This window comes from Chrysochloris asiatica, unplaced genomic scaffold (genome assembly GCF_000296735.1).
Source record: "Chrysochloris asiatica unplaced genomic scaffold, ChrAsi1.0 scaffold00139, whole genome shotgun sequence".
In the NCBI taxonomy this organism is placed as follows: domain Eukaryota; kingdom Metazoa; phylum Chordata; class Mammalia; order Afrosoricida; family Chrysochloridae; genus Chrysochloris; species Chrysochloris asiatica.
In genome coordinates this window covers 3,056,706-3,076,370 of record NW_006408657.1, presented here as the reverse complement: position 1 = coordinate 3,076,370, position 19,665 = coordinate 3,056,706, and the positions used below count along the sequence as shown (strand labels likewise).

General features: G+C 36.1%; 1 protein-coding gene across 2 annotated transcripts in view; it reads left to right on the top strand.

Moving 5' to 3' along the window:
• The window catches only part of LOC102838260 (dystrophin-like), a 3,237,302-nt gene that overhangs the window by 792,702 nt on the left and 2,424,935 nt on the right, over positions 1-19,665 (top strand). For both annotated transcript variants that reach the window (XM_006870143.1, XM_006870144.1), the window contains exon 7: positions 2,020-2,138. In XM_006870143.1, coding sequence (XP_006870205.1) covers positions 2,020-2,138 — 119 coding nt within the window. The remainder of the gene's footprint in view (positions 1-2,019; positions 2,139-19,665) is intronic.

Here is a 19,665-nt window from a genome sequence, read left to right as displayed (position 1 = left end):
AGAAGGTCGTCAACTGTTTTGTATAACTTGGAGTATCAAAGAATTAGTGGTTAGTTTTGCTGTGTTGCCTCACAATCCTAGTTGTTTTGTTTTGTTTTTAATGGTGTTACCAATGAATGAAAAGGAAAGAGATATGAATGTATAACTTTATTTTTGAATATATTTCTAGAAAATGACACCTAGCCCTTCTTGACAGTAGGACTCTGCCAATGAAGCCAGGCCTGAAAGATCTTGACACCTAAACACATTCAGCTTTTTTTTTTTTTCCTTCCCCAAGAGCTTTGATTCTCTAATATCACTCAATTTAGTATTTTATTCTCAAATGCTTTTCATACTCCAAATCCAATCTACTCTTTAAAACTTCCCAAAGCCTCAAAAAACCTTGCCTGAGATCTTCAGATTTTAGAAAACAGTCTGTCTTACTCTCTTGTTGTTGCTGTTATGTTCCGTGGAGTCGGTTCTGACTCATAATGACCCTGTACAGGGATTCCGAGGCTGTAAATCTTTATGTGAGCAGAAAGCCTCTTCTTACTCCCACGGAACAGCTGGTAGTTTCGAACTGCTGGACATGAGATTAGCAGCCCGATTTCGTAACCACTAAGCTACCAGAGCTTCTTATCTTACTCTAGGTATATTTATTTTTACATTTTTTACATTTAGATTTTAATTAACTGTTTCTCAGTAGATTTCAAATCCAGTGTGTGCTCATTTAGTCTCTCATGAAGTCAAAATGAGAGATTATTTTATCAGGCTGGGTTTCTGGCAGTGCAAAGGACTACCAAAGAATCCCTTGCATTCTACAGGGGAGACAGATGAATACACAACCTTGATTAAATCATGAGGGGGTTTTAAAAAGTTCAGAGAAATAGAATTAAAAGATAAATGGAATTGTTCACAAACTTGTTGAAGTTCTCTTATATATGAATGTTAAATAGTATTCAGTTCTGATGAAAAAAAAGTAAAGGGAGAAAGGAAATGAACATACAGATATTAGATGGCGAGGGACACATTGCAAAGTTTAGATGGGGTGGTTAAGGAAGGATTCACACATAATGTGACTTGAGTAAAAACCCTCAAAGGCTGGAGACACAGCGTGTATAAATGTTTTGGGAGGAGAGAATATTAGACAGAGGTAACAGCAAAGGCAAAAACAGAAATCTATGTAGCTTACTTGAGAAGCATTGGGAGAGAAGAAATAAATCAAATTTGAGCGCTAAAGGAGTGTCGGTTCATGTAGGTAAGAGTTGGACGTGTGCATTTTATTTTCCTTCTTTCAGGGCTGAAAAAAGAAGACTATGATGAAACTTATATTTTAACAGATCACTCCAGCAGTCCTGCTGATATATGATCAACCAGGTCAAAGGTGTGTGTAGGGAAAATAGCTAGGAGGTGATAGATCTAATTCATGAAGGATCACATGATGATGTAGACTGACTTGGTGGCAGTGGAACAAGTGGAAATTGGGCAAATCCTGGATATAGGTCCAATTAAGTGTTGTGTGAGAATAAGTAGAAGCCATCAGACTTAAAATTTTCATCTACACATCTGGAAGTATCAATTTGCTTTCATTGAAATAGTAACACTGTAAGCGTTTTAGAGTGACGAAATGGAGAGATTAAGAGCAGAATCACAGTTTTGGATGCTTGAGGTTCATGATGCCTTAAAGTGTAGTTAGTGAATATTTGGAGTTGAATATTTGGAGCTAAGGTCAGCGATCTGGGTTAGGCTTTAAAGTAGGGAATTACTAGTAAATGGCTGGTGTTCAAATCAACAAAAGTGATGGAGATTAACAAATGTTTGATACTTGGATTACTTTGAATAAAATTGATTTCATTTCAAGACTTTTCTTTAAAAATTGAGATTTGTTTAAATAAGAAATGTTATTGAGGGTAACGAATAGTAATACTCTATTTTTGAAAACTCTGGATATGCATAGTCAATCAAACAAAATACAGTGAATCTTGATGAACATTCTAGCCTTATTGATATTTATCTTTGCATATGTGTATGTTTTTCCAGGCCAGACCTGTTCGATTGGAATAGTGTGGCCTGCCAGCAGTCAGCCACACAAAGATTGGAACATGCTTTCAACATCGCTAAATATCAATTAGGCATAGAGAAACTACTTGATCCTGAAGGTTAGTATATATCAAACTACCAATATTTTTATTATGATTGAATGTTTTTCATCTCGAACTTGCTGGTTCCACATACTAGGTACAGAATAGGGGGAAAAAAAATGGACCTTTTCCCTGTATTCTTAGTGTATGTAACATGTTCTCTCTTTTCAAACTGTATTAAAAATCATTCCATATGAATTTCATTTTCAAAATTCTAATATCTAAAATGAAAGTGCAATACAGAACATTGGTGGGAAAAAAACACCCCACAGGAAAAAAAAAAAAACAACAAAAAATCCCTAAGCCATTAGAATGTTTATGCCTCATGTCTGGAGCATACTGCATTTGATGTACACTGACTCCAAATTATTTATTTAAAGTTAATGTTTTGCTTATTCTACTAAGAGATTTGATAGACTAATCAGCAGTAATTAATTAGCTACTCTTGCCAATTCCATTCATATACTGTATAAACAGCAACGTGGTTTACTGTTTAAATCAGGAAATCTATTCCTGGCACTGCTTCTGTTATAATTTGTCACTGGGGGAAGCCCTCCATTGGATATTTATTCATTTCATATTTCTTATGTTGACAGGCATTGCTGTATTTTTATTTTTAATTCTATTACACTTAAATAACTTGCATCTTTATATCTTGCACCAGTCAGGTACATGGATAATGATGGTATTCTGACCTGTGCTTCTAGCCTGTGAGATGCTTTTGTTGTATGACAAATTCTTTGAAATTATTGACTCTGTCCCTGGGACTTTATTGACAGTCTGAAACCCAAAGTTGTCAAAGCAGCATCAGTAGACTTGATGTCTGTGCTATAATGTTCTTGTTGTTAAGTGCTGCTGGGTTGATTCGAACTGATAGTGACCCTGTATAGGTTTCTGAGGAGCAGCTGGTGAGTTTGAACTGCTAACCTTGTGATTCCCGGTCCAGTGTTGCGTCTACTGCGCCGCATTAGAAGCTGATATTTGGTTAGTCTTTGGGTTATTGTGTCAACCACCAAAGAGGAGAAAATGAAGTGATGGTGATGGACCTCATTAGAAAAATCTCTGAAATGCCCGCATTCCTCATTTATCGATATGGTTTTGTTGTTGTTGTTGTTTTGTCAGTTCAGACTCACAGTGACCCTGTATAGTGTTTATGAGGAGCTCTTGGTGAGTTTGAACCACCGAACTTGTGGTTTAAACTGACCTTTTGCTAGAGTGCTTACTCTACAGCACCACACCGGGAGTGCTATCAACACAGGTAAGCTCCAAAAAAATGGAAATCAGCATTATGTGAAAATTAAAGATAACCAAATCAGATCGGAAAATACAAGGTAATAACATGATTACGTAATTGCCACATTACGCCATTAAATATTTGCCAAATTACCTTGTTACATAATTGCCAATCCACTGAAAATTGTTGGCAAGTCAAGTTGACATAACCCTTGCCTTGCCCCTCAGATGCATATCATTAATGTCCGTAGTCCAGATGTACGTTGTTATTATGGAAAATAGTTGGGTAGTAGATGTTTTGCTATGGTTATAAATGCTTAATCCTGGATAAGAAAATAGATGTAAGTGAGGAGTACTTGTAATTGCTAGGGTAGCCTTAATCTGGTGAATTGATTATCACTTCAGTGTTACAGGTCCAGAAATATGATTGCCTCATCTTTCAATAGCAGATGAATCTTGGGGAAGGGAAGAGCTCACTTGTATACACATCATAAAAAGATAGATATATCAGAATGGGAATTTGGGAATTTTAAAGGCGATATTTAAAACCACCACCAAATTCAGAGTACTCATCGTCAATTGACCAATCAATCTCTCGGTAAGCACATGTAGTTGGAATGGCAAATTAAAACAACACAATTATGACTTTGCCAGGCTGGAATTAGATTTAGTCCATTACAAATGCTTCCTGTCCTTTCTATAGTGCATGGCTGAGCACTGACATCAGTGACTTCTTTCCTGTTGTTTCTGTAGCTGCTCATCATTCCTCCTGCCACAGTTTACGTTCAGCTTCCTCATTTTGCAGGGTGCGGGTGGGCCACCCTGTTATTGACTACATATGTGACGCTGTAGGATAAGAACTCAGCCGCAAGGTCAGTTTGGTCCACAAGTTCAAACGCATCAGCTGTTTTTTGGAATAGTTAATAGTTGTTAGTTGTTACAGAGTCGACAGCACTTAACCATGTACTGAGTCACTTGTTTCCTCACAAGCCTATGAGGAAGATAGGACAGATGCCATGAAAGTCTTAGCTCCAACCTCTGAGGATAAGAGCTAGTCTATATATTGAAGGATAGACCAGGTAATGTATGTGTGTATGTGTGTGTATCTACATTTGGTGTCCTCGTCCCTTTATCTGGGAATATATATATATATTGTTGTTAAAGTGCAGTCGAGTCACGAGTCAGTTTCGGCTCATAGTAACTCTATCTAGGGTTTTGAGGAACGGCTAATGGATTTGAACCTCTGAGTCAAACTGACTCTTCAATCCATTGTATTATCCTGCTGTGCCATGCCAGCACTCTCTTTCACTCTCTCTCTTTCTCTCATATTACTCTTATGTGTGCCCTACCCTTAACCAGTAAAAGTAGCTTTATATATAACATTGTTTTTCTTGTTAAGTGTTGAAATGACTTTTGACCTATGAGTTATCCTTTGGATTAATTGAGTAGGGTTACCTAGCTGGGAATCTATTTCATAATTAAAAAGTATCCTTATGAACATATAATAAAAAAGGGGCAATTGTGTTAATAACACATGCCATTGTATACATCCAATCCCATATGCTCTTTTAAATAGCAAGCATGTGTTGAAATGTAAAGCATCATATAGGTATTGTTGTTGTTGTTAAGTGCTGTCGAGTCATTTCTGACCCATAGCGTCCCAGTATAAGGTTTCCGAGGAGCAGCTGGTGAGCTTGAACCACTGACCTTGCAATACAAATGGCTTTGTAGTCTGACGCATTAACCCACAGTGCTACAATTAGGTAGACCATTATAATATCTCAAACTTGACAATTTAGTCAAACAAATAGAAGAGGTACAAAGTGATTAATAGTCCTGGTGTGGTGCTGTGGATTAATGTACTGGACTGCAAGATCGGTGTGAACCAGAAAATCAGCTGTCCGAATTTCCCTGCCACTCCTCAGAAAATCCTATTCAGGATTTCTGGAGTCAGAACCGACTCAATGGTACTTAACAACAACAAAAATATAGCACTGTAGGATAAGGTTGGTGATTCAAATCCACCAGCCTCTATTTGGAAACCCGATACTGGGTTGCTATGAATGGGAACGGATTCGATGTAACTTAATAACATCAAACCATGTGAAACCATGCGTTATGATCTCTTTTTACCAATTAAATCTTAGATTTGAAAGCTCTTTCTATTTATGGACAAAAATTCAAATATCTTTCTTTCTCTTTAAAATGTTCACTGAAGTTTACTTATGGCTGTCAATAAGATGAGGATTCCATATACATCCTGTTTTAAGTGCCCTTGAGTTGGTTCCAAGAGCAGTTGGTGGGTTTTAAGTTTTGACCTTGTGGTTCACAGAACAGTGCTGATCCTATAGTGCCACAGCAGGAAACCGTACATCTGATATGTTTTAAGTATCTCTGAGTTCCTCCTAGTATGTTAAGGGAAATACTTAAGAATACATTAAAATATGAGGGATTTTCCAAAAGTCCATGGAAAAATGTAAGTATCTTTTCATTCCATTTTAACATGACATTTTGAATCCTTTTTATATTTTTATTCAGTATTATTCAAGAGATGATATCAGTGGTGATTCAAAGAGGATAAGAAATATTAACTAAATCATAAGTACTTTTCTTTACTGATTCATCACAAAAGAAGAACATCGCGCACTTTCCTCAGCATCTGTAACAAGGGAGGATATGTTTCATACTCTATATAATAGTTACCTTTTAATTCAGATTTGTATTTACCCAAATATTAGTTCTTTAGCCTTCTTATGCATGCTTATATCACCTATTATCTAAAAATTATTTGATTTAATATGTGATAAATATTTAAGAAGTTAATGAACTCTTCTTTTTTATATTTGAGGAGTTGTTTGATTATTACTTGGGGAAGGCAGTTATATTTGGCTTTAAAAATAACTGTCAGAAAGCATGGCTTTTTAGAATTTTATACATGCACTTTTTTGTTGTTGTTTTTGCATTAGGCAAATCTGCTGCACAAGACTTTTTTTTTTTTAATTATTGTGAATTATGTGATAGTTTACATGGGAGAACATTAGCTTTAAATTCATCCTATCATATATTGGTTCATTTCCGTGGTTACATTCCCTCCATGCATCATCAACCATCCAAAGGGTACACCTTGCAAGCCTGACCCTGGTTGTCAGCACACAGCCCCTCTCCCTCTCTGGGTCTCCCTCTCTCTGCTCTTCTACTTTTATGTTCCCCAGGGACTTCAGCTTCTAGACTGCAAAGCCAGTCACTCTTCTCCTTTTTGCTACAAAATGTCTACCTTTACATTTCCAACCCTCACGATCAGTCCTGATGACAAATATTCACTGTTGTATCACAAGAGACCTATCCGCATCTCCTTTCATCAGCCCCACCCAGACAGATTGGATACTACTCAGTGGATATTCTACCTTCCTTCACACACTCTGGATCTAGATTCCCTCTTGAAAGATTGTAAGCCAGTCACTTCTTGCCTTTGTAGCTCCCCCGCCCACCCCATTTTGGGTAGCCAATGTCTAAGTTTCCCATCCCTGTCTACTCTGTGTATGGAGTGTGTGGGAATGATCCTAGCTGTAAAGATTTGTTCCCTCTTTTGAGCTACTGCATCCATAGGTTTAGGTCAAGTTCATCAAATTGTATCAGATTACTCTCTTTTTTTTCCTCTTCTTTCTTCTAATTGAGCCCTGATTATCCAGTCATTGAAGCCAGGTCAAGTGGGTATTATCTGCAAGTGTGGATGTTCTTATGCATATGCCCTCTCTTCTTATCAGCTGGTCGCTTCACTTTCCACTCTAGTCCTCTGTGACTACGTCACCGACTTTGGGCCGAAGAGTCCCCAGGTCTTGCCACACTGCTGGCCAACCAGGTCTCCCCTAGGGTTCAAAGGAGTCTATTGAACATGTAGGGCTTAGCTCACAGTTTCATTGCTTTTTTTTCCTCAGTTCCCCTTATCGGTGACCAATGTGGTCACCAATCAGGGCGTGTATTCACATTGAGTCTTAGTCTTGGAATGGGGTTTGTCCTGAGGGGACCCGACCACTTGCCTTGATGTCTCCTGGGTGAGCAACTTGCTTGTTCTTGTAGTAATCAGTCGGACTGCCTATATTGTTTTGCATTTTTCCTGTCGATGTTTCTTTCAAAAAAAGTATCTTCTGTTCTTCTAGCCTCTCCAGGATGAACTCCCAGCATCTCTTCAGAAACCCTTACAGGGTTGTGATGAGTCAGAATCAACTTGAGGGCACATAACAGTAGCAACAACATATATTACCACATGTAAAATATAATTAATACCAGGGTAAAATCATTGAATATTTTATGTCTTTATGCCCATGGATATAAATGATTTCTATTAAAAGTTTATCATTTTTTAATCAGGCATTTCACTGCCATCTTAGACATATATTGTGGTTTTCCTGTGTACTATTTGCATTCCTGAATTTCAATTAAATTGGTTTGTTTGCCAATCCACAGAATACTCTTTTTGTTCAGAGAAAACTTTGCCACCTTTTCCTTGTAAATAACAAAGTGAAGATGGTTTCTTTAAAGGAGTGAAAAAATCAGAGATGAAAAATCATGCTGGTTGTAGATGTCTTTTATATAAAATTATGGATAGTCCTTTGCATTTGGATATGCAGCACAATATGGAAATGTCCTCACTTATTTGTCAGGTTCACTGTCAAATGCAAAACATATGACGATAGTCAAACTTGACTAATGAAGAAAGAACACTGGGTTTGGGGAGAAATATTTGAAACCTCAAAATGACATTTACAAACCAATTAGAGTGTGGTTCTAATCCACTTCATTTTTGACTTCATGAGTCTAGTGACACAGATTCTATTTTTTGCTTGACTAATCCCTGCATCACTCTTCACTTGTTTTTGGAGTCTACTATTTCAAGAGTGAGCTCTGCCTATTGAGAAGTTTTATTTCTGTGTGAATATTCTCAGACATTACGTTGCGTGCCTGGAGGTTTTTATTCTTAAAAACCAATAACCACAAAAAAGTAACTAAGGGAAAATATATCTCTGAGTGTACTATAGGAACTCTTGGTGTGGCGCTGTAAGATCAGTACTGGACTGTGAACCACAATGTTGGCAGTTCAAACCCACCAGTTGCTTCTTGAAAACCCTCTATGAGGTCTTTATAAGTAGGATTCGACTCAATGGGACTAAACAACAACAATATGAGACCATTTTTGGGTTTGATATTAATTGTTTGACCAGGTAGTATTACATCATTGCCAAGTTAGAGGAAGCCTGGACGATAATATTTGCTTGCTCCAAATGAGTTGATTCAGAATCCTGACTATGCCATGTGTGTCAGTGTAGAATTGTGCCCTCTAGGCTCTTCAGAGTCTGCTATTTAGACATGGATTGCCAGGCCCTTACCCAAATTATCTCTGGGTGAATTTGAACCTCAAACCTTTTAGTATGCAGACAAAACTGTTAAAAGAGTTTTTTTAAATTTTCTTTTCCTTGTGGTCCAACCATCACATCTGGATGCCTTTAACAAGAAATGTAAATAAATAGTTACACAAGTTAAAATTCAAATGGTAAAACCACAGCAACTCAAAATGATTGTTTTTCAGATAAATATCTAGAAATTTTTATGGACATGGGCACTCATTTCATATCATTAAGATTGATTTTATTCTTTAGAACCCACTTTGCTTTCAGAAAACAGGATGACTTATGGCATCTATTGGAGTTGCTCATGTGTATAATACTTCAATTAGAAATTATTTTTATAAATATCTCAGACTATTTCTACCCTCAAGTTTAAAATGATTTGTTTTCATATACTTTAAAAACATAATAGATATTGCACATGTGAATAGAAGTGGTCATTGACTTTCTTATTTTATTAACTATCTATATACCAGAACATTTGTCATTTCAACATTTTTTACATGTAATATTATGTTCATCACAACTACCCATTTCCAAAATTTTGCATCATCCTTAACAAAAGCTCAGCGACAAAACCATTACGGAATATCTATTCCTTTGTACTTTTTAAAATTATTGATTTAAATTATTGAGGGGATTAAAAGTATTACAAGTTTTTATTATCCTTGGAAACCCTGTACTGGGTCACTATGAGTCAGACCTGACTCAAGGGCATGTAACAACAGTAACAGCAACAACAGTTTGGGTCTGGTTAATCTGTTTTAGAAAATACAAAGGATCAGCTGCTTATTCAGATATGTTGTTGCTATGTGCCTTCAAGTCAGTTCCGACCCATAGCGACCCTGAACAGGGTTTCCGAGGCTGTACATCTTTATGGAAGTAGAAAGCCTCATCTTTCTCCCACAGAGCAGCTGGTAGTTTAGAACCTTCTGGATCGCAGCCCGATTCGTAACCACTATGCTCATTTAGTAGCAAAATCAAATCCCTATCATATTAGCAGGAGGCCACATATATTTATTTGCAAGGTTTGTTTGTCAAATAAAAATTAAAATTTGATCATGTGAATAAATTATATCATTTTATAGTGTTAAGTTTAATAATAACGGGAAAATTCTTTAAAAATTTGAACTTTAGTTGATAGCAATTGAAATGAGTAAATTAGAGATGGCATTATTGTGTTAGCAAAGGATTAGGGTAGATTTAGTCTTGCCATCTTATTTCATTAATGTGTATTCAGCACAAACTTTTAACAAGGGAATTTGGAAAACACTGTGTTAAATCATTTAAATATATGCTCTGATTATCATTACTTAGAGTATAGACTAATATCAGTATATAATGTGGCTTTAGAAAAGCTGTTGACTGATATAGAAATCTGAAGAAATATGATTGAAATATTCCTAATCTGTATATTATTAGAATAAGGATTCTTATTAGAGTATTCTTGACTATTTTAGGTTTTATTCTGAACCTTAAGACACGTTTCTGTTCCGTAGCCAAGCAAATTGCATAACTAACCTTGACTATCCAATACCATTTAATAAGATACTTTAATGCATTTGAGCTAAAGAGAACTATACCAGTGTATCTGGAAGCATCTTCAGACCCATCATTACTGCTGTCGAAAAGAACTCTTTAAGGAACAATGAGGCAATGCTTTGTATATGAAGGCCATGCTTCCTTTATAGGTAAAAAGTTACCAACAACAGGATAAAAATATCACATTAACATCAAAATGAAGCTGCAGATATTAAATTAATATTATAATACAGGTAATTATATTAACAATAAACATTAAGTTTTTCAATCTGCTTTTTCATGATGGAGAAATTTTAAATTGCTTGTTAGAACAGAAACGCTAAAAATAAAAATTTTAACACCTATTTCCTAGTAACATGAAAAGCCAAAAGGCATCTTTAGAGAGAGAAATATTTATATTAATATCATTTTTTGATCCCGTTTCTGTATTTTAAGGTTCTATTTTATACTCAGTTCATATAACATAGAAAACGGAATATTTTCAGGACGATTTGAACCAATCACTAATAAATTGAAGCTATTTTAGTCATACTGATCCATTTTAGTTGCTTGGATGACTGAAATAATTGAATGCAACTGTTCTGAATTCACCTACTTAGACAACAAGGAGACCTGCAAAACATTAAGTAGGCTGTCAGTGTATGTGTGCATGGCCTAAATTTACCCTTTCTACCATAATGTGGCATTTTCCTACGGATGTTTCATGTCCTCTTATAATTTATCATGACTTTGACTTCATGAAAAATGATCAGCCAACTGATATTTCCCCTCTTTCCTAGGAACTGATTTGTTAATTAAGATGAATATGCTATTGCTCGGCAATGGAATTTCTTAATTTTGGGAGAACTTAAATAAAGGATTGTAATCTACTTATTTAATTTGAGATTTGCATTGTGAAGATTCTGTACCAAATTTGTTCAGGAACTTTTGAGCAAAATCCCAGCATAGGTCACTGAAAATCGCTTTTTAATGATCTTATCAGGATTTCTCCCAACCTTTTTGGCTAAATGTGGGGGCAAGCACACTGTGTACTGATATACTTGAACAATAAATTATTTTGAATGACTGACAAACACATCTTTAAATTATTTATACAATGGGAAAAGCAGCCACCATTTTCCAATGCTGAATATAATATATTAGATAGTTTGAAGATAGTTTCCTCAGATGTTGCCCATTTGTTAAGTTTTGGTTTTGTTTTCTTTTAATTCAGCTATGATGCCGTAAAGTGACAGTATGTCATGATTATTTGAGTAATGAATGATACAACGATGAGTATAGTGTTTAATAACTGAAATGTTCCCTAGTTGATATTGGTGATTCTTATCATAGAAGGATATTGCCTTAATCAAAAGCATTTTTAATAGTTAGGCAGTCAAACAAGATGATAATATGACATAAAGAGGTTACACTTAGTTTATGATGAAGTTTGAAATTAAAGCATATGTTGCTAGTAGTTGGGAAATGTGAATTCATTTTCACTGTCTTCCAAATGGATTCAGCTATATTTAATCAGTAATTTTAAGTAATATCACAGAAACTTTTAGTGGATATTTGATTGATTTAAAACTGAGTATAGATGTTTCGATGTGGCACTGTAGGACAAACACTCGACCACAGGGTAAATTTAAACTGCAAGGTTGGCAGTTCAAATCCACCAGCCGCTCTTCAGAAATCTTTTACAAGGTCGTTGTTGTTTTTAAGTGCTGTCAAGTTGGTTATGGCCCATAGTGACTCTTTATAGGGTTTTTGAGGAGCAGCTGATGAGCTTGAACCGCCGAACTTGCAATTCAAATGGCTTTGCAGGATGGCACATTAACACACAGCGCCACACCACGGTTGCTATGAGTTAAAACCAATTCTAGAACACTGAAAAATAACAATAGCACATATGTGTTGGTACAAATGTATTCCAATGAAAGAGTTTCTGTAAAAGTGTGTAGGTCTTTTAACAACTAGTGCATGAATTATATAGTGTGACTTAAATAAGGTCTCTATGGGTTGGTACTGACTTGATGGCGCCTAACAACATCAACAAACATTATTCAGGCTAAGTAATAATGACCCAGGGTCATTTAATTTTTGTAACCTCTCTGCCAAAAAAACGACGCCATCAAGTCAATCCCACGTCACAGTGTACATAGGGTTTCTGAGACTATAAATCTTTACAAGAGAAGAAAGCCTCAACTTTCTTTTGCAGAATAGCTGGTGTGTTTGAACTGCAAACCTTGTAGTTGGCAGTGCAGTGCCTATCCTAATTCATATAACAAGAGTGTTTAATTCCTGTAAAAGGACACCAGAAACTTTATAGTTGTCTTATACTTGAAAATAACAAGCTATATTCTTATTTTGCTTTATAGCAACCATAAGGGAGAATATAACACCCATTTTAAAGATGAGAAAAATGTCCTAGCTCTTAAATGTTTAGAGATTTTATGTATTATTGTAGTTTAATAGGATGACTGAGATCCACTGTTTTTAGAAATAGTTTTGTTTTTAAGAAATAAATCAATTGTTCTTTAATATCCTACTTGAGATATTTCAATATTAGTGAATAGACTTTTACCTCAAATCAATAAATAGTTTCCCCTTAACATTTGTAAAAAAAATTTATCGACAATGTTTTAAACTCAAATATGCAAAGTTCCTTTTGGTAAAAGAGAACTGCAGTTTATGTTGTACAACCATGTTCCAGGTACTTCATAAACATCACGGTACTCCATCTACACCGTAACTCTGTTGTTGTTAAGTGCTGTCAAGTGAATTCTGACTCATAGTGACCCTGTATACGTTTTCTGTGGGTCGGCTGGTGGGTTTGAACTGTGGTCCTTTTAACAAGCAGTCTAGTGATTATCCTAAAGCGCTACATGCAAGAACTCTAGGACAGTTTATTTTATAGATGGAAAACTTGGAGGCTTAGAGGTGTTTACTACAACCGAGCTCAAACAGACCAATACATACTACAGGTAAAATCCAATCCAGAATGATCTTTTCTTATAATTGTTATTCTTTCAATATTTATTGTCCCATGAAATCAATTGGCGAAGCTTTTAAACAGGGAGCTGATATTCTGATTTCATTATTCTGAGGTGAATCCTTGGCACCAGCACTTTTTAAAAACTCTGATCAGGTGAGATTATCATGTACCCAAACCTGAAAACCACTGCAACAGAAAATTGTTCCTTTGAGATAGTCTTTTTTTTATAAGACAGATCCCAGAATACATTGTTCTTGTATTTGTTAAAGTCTTCTGGAGTTTTGTTTCTTCAGATGTGACTGTGCCTGTTGTTCACATCTGTATTTACTGGAGCATTGCTAACTAACAATCCTGTCCTTAATGAGAAAAGGTTTGTCCACGAGATACAATTGAAATAGACTAGCTGTCACATAAGACTGGCTAACAAATGTTCTCTTTAGGAATAAGGGAGTTAGTTTATCTCTTATCTGCATAGAAAGCCTGTGCTCTGTCTCTCCATTCCAAAGAGGAGGTCAGGGTGACAGGAGCTGTGTACAGTGGTGTCTCTGTCTGTGCCCATTTCTTTTTCTGTTTTTGTTTTTTCTTCCCGTCTTACCTTGATCCTTGGGAGAAAGAGGAAGCTTTATGCTTCCACAAAGATTTACAGCTTTGGAAACCCAATGCAAAGTTATTGAATGAGAACTGAGTTTATGTCACTTAGTAACACCACCATCACCACCTTAATCCTACTTTGTATATCACTGTGCTCTTTCATTAGGGGCCTGCTTATCTTGTTTTCACTGTCAGCCAGTAAAAACCTCTCACTTGCTCAGCTGAGAAAGACTTCTTATTCCAGATAAATTATTTTTAATAAGAACTAAGGCCTTGGCACTGTAGGATAAACACTGGACTACTAACCAAATCGGCCGGTGGTTTAAAACTACTCATTGCTCCTTGGAAAGTCTCCACAGGGTCCCTATGAGTCAGAAGTGACTCAAGGGAACTTAATAATAAGGCATACTAACAGTAACATTTCCTTTTTTTCAACTAAGGAACAAAAATTTAACCACGGAAGTCAAGTAATTGTTTCCATAGTCCAACTTTCTGATTCTATCCATTTATTTGAAAAAAAAAACAAATAAGTGGCTTTAGTTAAAAACCTGATCACTGATACTGATGGCACTAATAAGTTGTCTTCAATCACCAGCCACTTGTCTAGGATCTTGTTCAACAACCTGTCTGTCTTTCAGCCAGATATATTGCATCTAGTTACAGAACACAATGGACTGTAGTTGTGAGTGGATCAAACTGATAATCTGACTTCAGCTTTAATCGAATCCATTTATTTTCCTTTTCAGAAGAACACAAGCAGTTGATATGCTGGCATAGAATCTTTATTTTCTTGGGAGGCACAGAATACCAAAACTCACAGCTTCTTTTTGTCTTCACCCACATGGTATGCATATATTTACTGAGGACCACAGTCCAGTTCCTTGTTAAGTCACTTGGCACAAAGGATTGAAGTGTCAGCTTCACATCAGTAATTAAAACCACTAGAGTCATTTAGGCTGGAAGCCTTCATGTTACTTCACAGTTTATTCCCCTACCCCTTTTCCCACCCTAAACACAATTCTAAGTGTAGCCACCAAGTAACGATCCTACAGAACAAGAGAAGCACAACATTTCATATTTATCTTAATTCTGTGTGGCCCAGTTACTAACTTAAGGGATGACTTCCTGAACTCACCCAGTGGGTCCCACAGAGAAAAGATCTGGCAATCTGATTCCATAAAGATCACAGCAAAAAACAAACAAACAAAAACTTGAGACAGGTCTAGATTAGCCAAGGCCTGATATTATCCGTTTATTCATTGAGCCAATTAGTCATGGATTTAAATACTGTTTTTGTCTCAGTCTTGTTCACCTTCAAATTAGAAATAATAATCTTCCTCATTGAGTACTGCAAATACTCACATTGTTAGACTATATCTTTGTAGTATTTGGCTTATAATATGTGCTCTGAAAAAGCATGCAAAATGTATTCAAGTACCAGGTATGTTGTAGAAATCAAATTTTACTTTTCTGTCTACTTCTAATACGCTATCTTAATTAGGGAGAGTTGGTCTTTCTCATTATTTTTCTTGCCTCTAGTATAAGTACCAGCTCTCCTTAAATTGAATAATTTCCCATTTTGTATCTTGCTGTTCTCTCCGTGATTTTCCCACTTGATTCATTTTTCTGATCTGAGGGATATTACTACTTCAGAGCTGGATTAATGGGTTGTGGTTTTGATATCCTTGAGCATCACCTTCTAATCTAGTCTTCCCGATTTATATCTTGGATTTATATCTTGACTTTCTCAACGGTATAACATACAAACATACATACAGTCACACTGGAGATTTCTAGCAAAAGTAGCTTGAAGGCTTACTCATAATTATGATGCATATTTATATAATTTTTATAGTATTTGTAAGACACTAATTAGCACATTTATGAAAATAGAAATTTTATCTTGCAATCGTAACTTTATTTAATAATGTAGAGTTAGATGAGTGTTGAACTAGTTCCCAATATATCTGAAAAACCTATGCTTTCAGAAACCAGAAATTAGGTTTATACAGAAATATTGATATAATCTGATGTTCTATATACTGAGCATTTATTAACTGCTGGCCACATAATTTAACACTACACATGTGTTCTTTAATTTTATTCTTGCATAAGACCTAGGAGTTAGATACTATTAATATGTCCATAATACAATGAGAGATAATAGATTTTAAGTAACTTCTCAGCATCATTCATGTGGAGAGTCAAAATTTATAATTTTATAATTACTAAATTTATAATTATTAAAACATTGTATATTTACTAAAAAATATAGTATAATTACAGAATAATACTCTCCTCCTCCCTGAAATGCTTCCTATGCAGTGATTAAAAAAAGAAAACAAACCCAAAAAGCACTTACTGTCTTTGATACTGGACTAATTGTCTTTGGTTTAAAAGTGAAGGCCCATCAATCAGTTCATCCCAAATGTCCTGGAAATACATCCAGGCAAAAGTTACACAAATTTGAGTCTAACTAACTTAGACATTGAATTCTGCCCTTTGACTATGAAGCATCCCTCAGAAAATAGTTAAATGATTGATCAAAGTGAAGGATGTTTATAGATTTTGCAAGTATGGAATCCTAGTGAAGTGACACTAAAATTATCAATGGAAAATACTAACTAGTTATGAATAAAACCCCCTCTTTCTTCCCCATCTGTCTACATCTGTTAACCCTAGAAATAGAAAGGTAGAGTGAGGGTTTCACTTGATGCATGCCAAAGTATCTCATTTTCTTGAATATTTTCTTGTTTACCTTGGGATGTGGACATCCGCTCTTATTGAGATTGCTATCCCACTTTGAGTCACATGTGGGTAGATAGATAGATAGAGAAATAGATTGATAGAAGTGGCTACCTGCCGTGGAACGAGAGATATCATTGCTGATGTCCGATGGATCTTGGCTGAAAGCAGAGAATACCAGAAGGATGGTTACCTATGCTTTATTGACTACGCGAAGGCTTTCGATTGTGTGGATCATGACAAGCTATGGACAACATTGAGAATTATGAGTATTCCAGAACACTTAATTGTACTTCTGAGAAATCTGTACCAAGAAGTAGTTGTTTGAACAGAGCATGGGAACACTGAATGTTTTAAAATTGGGAAAGGTGTGTGACAAGGTTGTGTTGTTTCACCATACTTATTCAACCTGTAGCTGAGTTCTATGAAGAAAAACGTGGCGTCAGCATTGGAGGAAGACTCATTAACAACCTGTGATATGCCGATGATACAACCTTGCTTGCTGAAAGAAAAGAGGACTTGAAACATGTACTTATGAAGATCAAAAAGCACAGCCTTTGGTATGGATTTCATCTCAATGTCAAGAAAACAAAAATCCTCACCAGTGGACCAATAAACAACATTCTTATCAATGGAGAAAAGATTGAAGTTGTCAAGGACTTCATTGTTCTTGGATCAACTATCAACACTCGCGGAAGCATCAGTCAAGAGATCAGACGATGTATTACATTGGGCAAATCTGCTGCATAGGGACTTTTTGAAGTATTGAAGAGTAGAGATGTCAGCTTGAGGACTAAGGTGAGCCTGACCCAAGCCATGGTATTTTCAATAGCCCCATATGGATGCGAAAGCTGGACAGTGAATAAGGAAGATCGTAGTAGAATTGATGTCTTTGAGTTGTGGTGTTGGAGGAGAATACTGAAAGTGCCATGGACTGCCAAAAGAACCAATAGATTTGTTTTGGAAGAAGTGCAGCCAGAGTGAGGTTGGCCCAGGATCGGACATTGTTTCGTTCTGCTGTGCATGGGGTCGCTATGAGTCGATTCCGACTCAATGGCACCTGACAACAACAACAACCTGCCTAAGAAAGACTAAGTGAAAATGCAGATTTTTACTAAGGTTTGACTATCTAAGTTTCTCTGTATGGCATATTTCTTAACATGGATTTGTTATTTGAACCAGTCAAGGAAATACTTGTGAATAAGACTGAAATTTTATTTCCTAGTTTTTAAAAACTGCTTTATTACGGTGCTATCAGAGGAGACAGTGTGGTTGAAAATACTTAAAATGGGATATATATAACCACATTATAGATAAATAGACACACACATGCATTATTCAGGGAAAGAAGTAAATATTTTGAAACCTTTCTTTGTTTGGATTTATTTAAAATTAATACTATTCATAAGGTAAGACTGCATGGTGAAACCTTTGATAAATGCTCCTCACATCATCAAAAATGCAATAGTAGATCATGCTGCTTTTGTGCTTGTTCGCAATAGAAGGAACCTGAACATAGATAGCAGGAGGTGGAGAAGGATTGTTTAGAGCAATGTGGACCCTCGGGCATGTTGGTACTCTTAGGCAGGAACCAAGTTAAGAAAGAGAAAATCAGGACAAATTCTCCACATATCAAAATGCAGCAATCAAATGTGAAAATAATGAGTAAGAGATAAGTTTCTGGCTTAAAATAATTTTTGTAAGCTTAAATATACTATTTTAGGAGCCCTGATAGTGTAGTGGATTAAGAGCTGGGCTGCTAACTGCAAGGTCAACAATTTGGATCTACCAGTCGCTCCATGGAAGAAAGATGATGCTTTCTGCTCCTAGTCGCTCCATGGAAGAAAGATGAGGCTTTCTGCTCCTATAAAAGATTCAGTCTCGGAAACCCTATATACAGGTTTGCCATGGGTAGAAACTGACTTGCTAGCACACAATCACTGCTACCATATTATACTTTTTGATTTCTACTTTTTCTCACACCAACACACAATGTGAAAGTGGAAAAAAAAATGTTCAAAATATCAAATGGTAAGAATGAGGGGACAAAATTTAACTTAAAAATTTTTATAATGCAAATAAATTTGCTGATTAGAAATTTTAGATATAGCAAGATTTCAGTAATATGTGATGTGACTGTTCTATTAAATGACAATATTGGTGTATTCATAATATGTGGTAATACATATTTCAAGTACAATGTGTAGCAATAGGAACAAATTTTAATTTGCCAACTCCCATTCATCTTTATCTTAATCTTAAATATCGTATAGACTAGTGAGGAAAATGGAATTCTGGTGCCATGCTTTAGGATAAGCACTGGACTGAAAGGTGAATTTGAACCAGAAGGTCGGCACTTCATACCTACCAGCTGATCCTCAGAAACCGTCTACAGGGTTGCTGTGAGATGGAACTGACTGAAAGGCACTTAAGAACAGTGAGGAAAATAGCAGCCAAAGTTAGTCAGTGGTTGAAGGAATGTCCTCATCTCTTAAAGCAATCTTTTCTCAGCTTGCTCAGAAGTTTCTGATCAACTATACAAATTCAGAGGGCTTTATCCTTGAATGGATTTTTTTAGAATTAGAGTTTATCATCAAAACATAAGCATTTGTTCCTTACATATGCTGTAAAGCATGAAATCAGAAGTCTTTACCTGTGCATGACTCTAGTAAGGCAGGGCTTAATTAGATCTTGTGCCTAGGTTTAAGTGTTCAAATGTAAATTTTTCTTGAGTACCTCATGCACCCCTAACAGCTGAAGTGCCATGGATAGAAGCACAGAATATTTGAAAGTGGAATTTTGGCAACTTCTTCCAGCTGACTCCAGCAGGAAGTTTCCTGGGCCACCCCTTAGTGGTTGCCTGGTTGTAATGTTGTGCCCTGAGAGCTTTCCCATTTGCAATAGTCCTCTCCCTGCTTTCCATAGGCCCCACATGTGTATGTGATGAATTGCTACCATCACTCCTGGTTATGGGAGGAGATTCCTTTGTTCCCTGTGTACTATAGAAGGTCATAACTTGGTGATGGAACTTTGGAAATGTATCATGGCATCTATG